The 7,190-nt window shown below is 34.6% G+C and overlaps 2 protein-coding genes across 2 annotated transcripts; both read right to left on the minus strand.

Annotated features, from left to right (window-relative positions):
* Positions 1-223: 223 nt before the first annotated feature.
* Positions 224-1,225, minus strand: LOC131078999 (uncharacterized). The gene has a single exon (XM_058016865.1). It carries the CDS (start codon positions 1,223-1,225, stop codon positions 224-226), a length of 1,002 nt encoding a protein of 333 aa, XP_057872848.1.
* A 2,193-nt stretch (positions 1,226-3,418) lies between these two features.
* LOC131079000 (uncharacterized) lies at positions 3,419-4,420 on the minus strand. The gene is made up of 2 exons (XM_059214797.1): positions 4,260-4,420; positions 3,419-4,202 (listed from the first exon to the last, which is right to left on the minus strand). Exons 1-2 carry the CDS (start codon positions 4,418-4,420, stop codon positions 3,419-3,421), a joined length of 945 nt encoding a protein of 314 aa, XP_059070780.1.
* Positions 4,421-7,190: the final 2,770 nt, after the last annotated feature.

The following is a 7,190-nucleotide window of genomic DNA, read 5'->3' on the forward strand; positions in this document are numbered from 1 at the left end:
AAATATTATATTTATATAATTTTCAATACATTCAACAGAATACTTTGCACTCTCTGCACAATTCTATATTTAATGTTTTCTTTACAAGACAAAATCTGGTCACTCTCTGTTTCTATAGCATTATCAGAAGTATTCTAATTTCTGAGTTATTATATCCCAGAAGTATTTTTAAAGGACTGTTTTATGTTATAATTTTAACACAAATTATATTTTCTAACAACCTCTACGGGTTAAGCATCTCGAACTCCATAGAGGCATCCCTGAGAAGCATATAGCCTCCATTATACATCTCCAAATGATAGGACAAAGCCTTGAAATCTATATCCTCGCGGTGACAGGATTTGCAGACAAAATAAAGCACAGCATGAGTGAGCAGCCATCCTAAATCAACAACACACTGCAACAACACCAGCGCCGCAAGAATGCTCACGCTCATCACCTGCTGCCCCTTCCCATACGCTGAATAGCTCTGAACACCAATAATAACGATCATGAAAAGACCGTACAAAATATTCAGCGTCAACGCCGTGTCCCGCTTTCCTTTCATGAATTGTTTGCTCTTCTTCATTACACTCAATCCTTGTTTATCCTCCACCACACACACCACGCTGGCAAGCTGCCACAACAAGGTGATGTACACGTAGAAAGACAAAGCAACGATGAAAATAAAGAAGACCCCGACGATAAGGGTCTCTTTCTTCAATCCAACCGCTCCATATATCAAGAACCAGAAAAACAGGGCACCCACGATGACCACATAGTATAGAAACACAATGAGCAAAAACCACAGAAATGTGAGGATGAGGCGCTTCCATACCCTTGGTATGATGCTCATAACCTTTGTGTAGGACAATTCTTTGCCTGCGTAGACGGCTGCCACCGTGTACACCACTGCCGACCTGGACAGCAGAGATAAGGCAAGAACTAGGCTTAGGTACAGAGCCGTCATGAGGAAAATCTGAGCAATTTGTAGGTGAAAGCTGTGGTTGACGCTTTCTGCCGTAAGACTGCCTGCCTTTATTCCCAATAATGCATCGTTCATCATGATTTTGCTGGTGAGGGGCGCTGAGATTAAATTGTAGCCATGGATTACAAAGGAAAGAGGAAACAGAAGGGTGAGGGTAATTGCTCCTAAGAGTTTCGCCTTACAACGCACGATTTTCCAAGCCTCTCCCACGATTCCGAAGGCGTCCAGAAAACATAACTCTCTCGCTTCTCTATCCATCACTCGATTCACTAGAAAACACAATACTTTGCTCAGAGAATACAGTTGTTAGATCTGGTACTCCTTTGGAAGAGTTAACAAGGGAGGGATGTGCAGGTAGTATAAATAGCGTTGCATCACAGGTGAAGATGATTTTTGTCAATTTGGGGCCTAGAAACAAGGTTCCAGGCAATAAACTTTGTCCTAATCCTGGTGTTTTTGACCCCTTAAAGACTATCATTGTGGTCCCTGAGCAATAAATTCTTGACAAGCCTCCCAGTCATAACGCTCCAGACTTCCATGTCCATCGTATGGATTACGTTTTTCTTCCATAGATTATATTTGAAGGCGTTGTCTATCCAGTCATACAAACCAAACCTGAAAAGACTGTTATTTAATTTAATCAGAATACAGTTATATTCTGACTTTTAAGCTAATTAATAAATCTAAATAGTAATCTTATCAGGTTGGTTTAGATCACTGCATAGACAATTCTGTATTTGAAAAGGTCTTGACGTTGTCTAACCAGCCATAGAAAACAATGTAATATGTACAAGGATAAACATCTTTCAGTGGTTAAAGGCATGCCACAAAATAATGAATTAATTAAATGGTAATATACAGTATTCGTAAAATGATGATTAATATGGATTCTCCTAAATCAAGGATCATTTAACTTTCATTTTGAGGTACTGTTATGGGATGAGACCTTGGGCAAATTAGCTAGAAGTATTAAGACATTGTGCACATTGTTTCTTTTTCAAAAGGAGAACAATATTGTCGAGGGAAAATAGAAACTGATATTAAGTATTTAAATTTTATTTTAGGTAAATAGTTGTAAGAAATGTAATTTAAAATATATTTAGAAAATTAAATGAATAGATTAATATTATTTAGTTGGAAAGTTTAATATATATGTTTTTGTAAGAGTTTTTGATAAAGATAAACGGGTTTTACATAGATTCGAAATCAAAAGTTTAATGTTTTTGTAAGAGTTGATAAGAAGTGATTTATTAATATGTAGGAAACTTAGCAATGTTTGGAGGAGAATTTTTGAATTTGTAAATTTATATTTTATTGATGTTGACAATATTTTCAAGTAGGGGATTAATCATATATCCATACAATTGATCTACATAAGCAAAAAAATGATTTAGATGAATAGATCTTATTTAGGTGCATGCTTTGATTTCTATAAATCCCTAAAAAAATTCCTCTAGTAGATCTTGATTGTTTGTATATGTTTCCATTTATAGGGATCATTCTATCACTAGGATTTTCTTATGGTAGGGATTATATTTTATGTCAAACTATGTAGGGTACCTAAGTCAACAACATTATATGAAAATTTCAAGGATGGATAAAGATTCATACATCAACATGGTATTGAACTTGGATTAATCTTGATGCCTCTATAAGGTGTTAAGTTTGAAGGAATCCTAATACCTCAATGAGGTATTCAAGTTAGATGAATTTTGATACCTTGATAGTAGAAGAATTCTAATACTTCGACAAGTTATTTGAGTTGAATGAAGCCTAATACCCTAGTGGCGTACCAAAGTTGGATGAAACAAAGTTGGAGAAACTATGTAGCTTACTTTCATCATCTTCACTTTGGGTCCCTTCTTCAGCCCATCCCTTGTTTTCCTTTGTTACAATTCAAGGTATTTCTTATTCTAAAGTTTTTGGGGGCCCTTTAAAAACCTATTCTAGCTCTAGTTTGTGTTGAGAAATGAATTTTTAAGTTAAGGGTCGAGACCCTTGTTTTTTGTTGGTTCTTTGCTTTGGTCAAAAGCTTTCTTTGTGTGTTTCTTGCAGTCCCATTACTAGTGAGACTCACCTTCATTTCCTTGATGATTGTTTATACTATAATAATTCTAGACCTATTCCCATTCTTATCTAACTAAAACATCTCACTCTTTTTGAAAAATTCATAATTTTAACTTGAACTTTGACACTATATAAAAAATACAACCAAATTAAAAAAAAAATAACAAAATAAAATATACTATATTAATCTAGATTCAATCAAATGTCTTACACTCTGGACAATGACATATATATTGCCTATGTTTCTAAGATAAAGTCTAAGAAACTCCCAATTTTGAAAGCATTCTTCAATCTGAAATATTCAAACGAGTTATTCTGTCCTTGGTTTTTATATAATACTATTGTATGCAATAGTTTAAACAATCTTATTCTTCCTAACAGCCCCTATGGGCCAGACATCTCAAACTGCATAGGGCCACCATTGAGAAGCACATAGCCTCCATTATACATCTCCAAATGTTTGGACAAAGCCAACTTATCTATCTCCTCGTGGTGAGAGGATTTGCATACAAAATAAAGGACGACGTGAGTTAGCAGCCATACTAAATCAGCAACACACTGCAACACAACCACCGCCACAATAATTCCCACACTCATCACCTGCTCCCCCTTTCCATACACTGAATAGCTTTGAACGCCACCAATAACGCCCATAACCAGCGCGTACAAAACATACAGTGTCAACGCCGTGTCCCTCTTGCCTTTCATAAGTTGTTTGCTCTTCTTCATAGCATCCAATCCCTGTCTATCCTCCACCACAGACACCACGCTGGCAAGCTCCCACACCATGACGATGTAAACGTGCAAAACTAAAGCCACGATGACAATACCAAGGACCCCAACGAAAAGGGTCCCCTTCTTCAGTCCAACCACTCCATATATCAACAACCAGAAAAGCAGGGCGCCCACGGTGACCACATAGAATAGAAACATAATGAGGAAAAACCAGAGAAAAGTGATGATGAGGCGCTTCCATACTCTGGGGACGATTCTCATAACAATTGTGTAATTCAATTCTTTGCCTGAGTAGATTGATGCCACCGTGTACACCACTGCCGATCTGGACAGCAATGAGAAGGCAAAAACTAGGGTTGCGTACACCGTTGTCAGCAGTACAAACTCCTCAATCTCTATGTGCAAAGTGTGGTGGATACTTTCTGCGGCAGGGCTCACCGCCTGTATGCCCAGTAATATGTTGTTCATCATGATTTTGTCGAGGAGGGACTGTGCGAATAAACTATGGCCATGGATTACAAAGGACAGAGGAAGCAGTAGGGTTAGGGCGATGACTCCCAGGAGTTTCACCTCACGACGCACGATTTTCGTCGCCTCTCCCACAATTCCGAAGGCGTCGAGGAAATGGAATTCATCCGCTTCTCTCTCCATCAATGGAAAACAGAATATTTTGTTCAGTGAATATAGCCGAGAAATTTGGTACTACTCTGAGACAGTTAATGAGGACGGGATGTGCAGGTCATATAAATAGTGTTGCAGAGCAGGTGAAGGTTATGCGTGGAGAAAGAATCAACGTGACTGTGTCAATTGCAGAAATATTATTTTTTCTTGGGAAGAATTAGTATCTTGTAAGACCTGCACCGTAAAGTTCCAACACCTATCAATATAATTTTGGCTGTACTTTAACGCTTAGCCATCCGATCTACACAAAATTCTCTTAATCTTAAGTCTGACCCGGTAAATTCTTTGAGATATAATTTCCGGGCGAGACTCCGGCTTTTAGTACGTCAGACCTTTCATGTCGGTTTTTTATATTACGATTTCCTCTCATTAATTATTTCTGACAAGGTTTCTAGGAAACAATGTGATAAGCAAAGGACAAACATTTTTTTTGTTTTTTAAGGCATGCAATAAATTAATTAAATGATATTGGGTAAGGTTCAAAGCATATGGTTTTGAATGGAACTCTGCTAAGTCAATGTTCACTAAATTTTAAATTTGGGGTACCATTACGGGACTTGACCTTGTCAAGAGTATATAAAAGTATATAGATATTGCAAACATTATTTCATTTTCAAATGGAGACTAAAATTCTACTCCTATATTTTGAGTAGTTGAAATAAGTTTTTTTATTTTTTTTCTTAGAAATTTTAAATATATATTTAAAAAAATAATAAATAGAAAATAGCATTAAATTGGAAATTTTAATCTAGATTTATATATGAGTTGGTAAGAAGTGATCTATCAATATCTAAGAATTTTGGTAATGTTTTGCAAATGCTTTAGATTATGTAAACTTGTCTTACTTTGTCAATTATCTTCTAAAAGAAAAGATTAATCATACATCTGTAGAATTGATCAATATAAGTGTATATTTAATATTGATGCACAAATCTACTTTAGATGCATAGATAATAGATATGGTCTTTATAAGTCATTAACTTTTCTCTTCTAGTCTATCTTGAATAAATTTATATGTCTCCACATAAAAACTTGGTTGTATGGCTAAGATTTTCTCACGATATGGATTTTATCTCCCTTTATGTTAAGGTATGTGAGAATTCTAAGTCAATGTATTTTAAAATTAGAAAATATAAGAAAATGGTTGATGGAAGAAATTAATGCGACGATGAATGTCTAGAGTATGATAATGAAATCTTGAATTCCCTTATTGAATGATCTTGTAGTTGTCTAAAATTATACTAGGGTTACTCTCTAGTTGCAAATCCAAATGATGCAAATAGAATATTTTGCACTTTGATTGTACAAGTAACAACTAATTGGAATGATTAGGTTGACCTTAAACTTAAATCAGGTAATTAAAAGTTGAGCAATCATTTGTTCAACTAAGAAATTTGCAAAACCATGGATCTAACTCAACCAATGTGGAAGATACACAAGAATTAGGAGTAAGATTGTTTTGTATAAATGTAGATAAAATAGTTATGGTTTAAATAATGTGTCAACTAAGTTATGCACATATGATGTTATTGTACAAATATCATTGTATAAGAAATATGTGGTTTAGAGTCCAATTTAAAGAAGAAAAGTGGAAAATATATAATGTGTATTATTATATTTTGTTGTCCCCTCTAATTGCATGTAAGATATCATGGGAATGTATCTCAAAAATTAAATTAGGTAAGAAACATGAAATTAAATTTTGATCAACCACTTATGAAGGTAATACTAATATGGATATGGATGATTCTATTGGCTTATAAAATATGATTGAAATATACAAGTAAATCCCATAGGAGAATAAATGCAAGAAAACCAAAGCCAAAAACTAGTATGTAAATGAGTAAAATGTACAAGGAAAATCTTTGCAAATTTAGAATGAGAATGAAGTAGGAAGGTGGATGTAAAATATTGTCCAACCCTCCAAGAAGTGTGACATGTGTATAACACTTGTATGCGAGAATATTTCATGTTCTTATGAGGTGAGACAACTAAATCACTAATTGAACTAATGCTAGTGTAAATAGGTCCACTATGTATATGATCTAGATAAATATATTATAGATGTATAATAGTTATTTTTAGGGTAAATTACCCCCTAAATTAATGCTCAAGGAGAAAATTTATGAAAAATGAGTCTTGATAACAAGGCTTCATGATGTACTAATGTGATATAAAAGTCTATAAAAAAAGAAACAAAGGAGAAAACCTTATCAATAAATCTCCTCTCTAGAAATGAAGACTCAAGATTCCCCAAGGGCAACTTCCTTCACCCTAAAAATATTTTGCGAATCAAGATATTGAGCATCACCTAATCTCAAGTAGATGAATACTCTAAGGGTAAAACACCATCATAAATGATGTTTTTAATTAAATGTTTGTGAACTCAATGTAATTCATCCTTTGATTCTTTATTTGGTTGCATGAAATGTAAATGGAACTCGGGTTATCACACCAAACACTACTAGGATTACCTAGTGGTAAAAAAAACATTTTCATAGGTTTTTTAAGCCATAGATTCTCTTAATTGATGAGAAATACACCTCAATACTTAGCTTTAGTGGATAGGTATACAATATAAATTTTCTTCTTACAAACCCAAAAGTGAACTTGCACGAGCCGACATCACTTGCCCAATCTAAATTCATTAAGTCTACTATCTATGAATGTCTTCATGTGTATTAAATGTAAAAATATGTGGTGCCCTAAATACACCTCAGAATTCACATGATTTCCTCCA

This window comes from Cryptomeria japonica, chromosome 11 (genome assembly GCF_030272615.1).
Source record: "Cryptomeria japonica chromosome 11, Sugi_1.0, whole genome shotgun sequence".
In the NCBI taxonomy this organism is placed as follows: Eukaryota; Viridiplantae; Streptophyta; class Pinopsida; order Cupressales; family Cupressaceae; genus Cryptomeria; species Cryptomeria japonica.

What these genes read in the sequence shown, in the direction of transcription:
- LOC131078999 (XM_058016865.1), bottom strand. Translation starts at nt 1,225, where the DNA reads ATGGATAGAGAAGCGAGAGAGTTATGTTTTCTGGACGCCTTCGGAATC.
- LOC131079000 (XM_059214797.1), bottom strand. Translation starts at nt 4,420, where the DNA reads ATGGAGAGAGAAGCGGATGAATTCCATTTCCTCGACGCCTTCGGAATT. An exon ending in GGCCATAGTTTATTCGCACA is followed by an intron (nt 4,203 to 4,259) that starts GTCCCTCCTCGA and finishes ACAGGCGGTGAG; the next exon opens with CCCTGCCGCAGAAAGTATCC.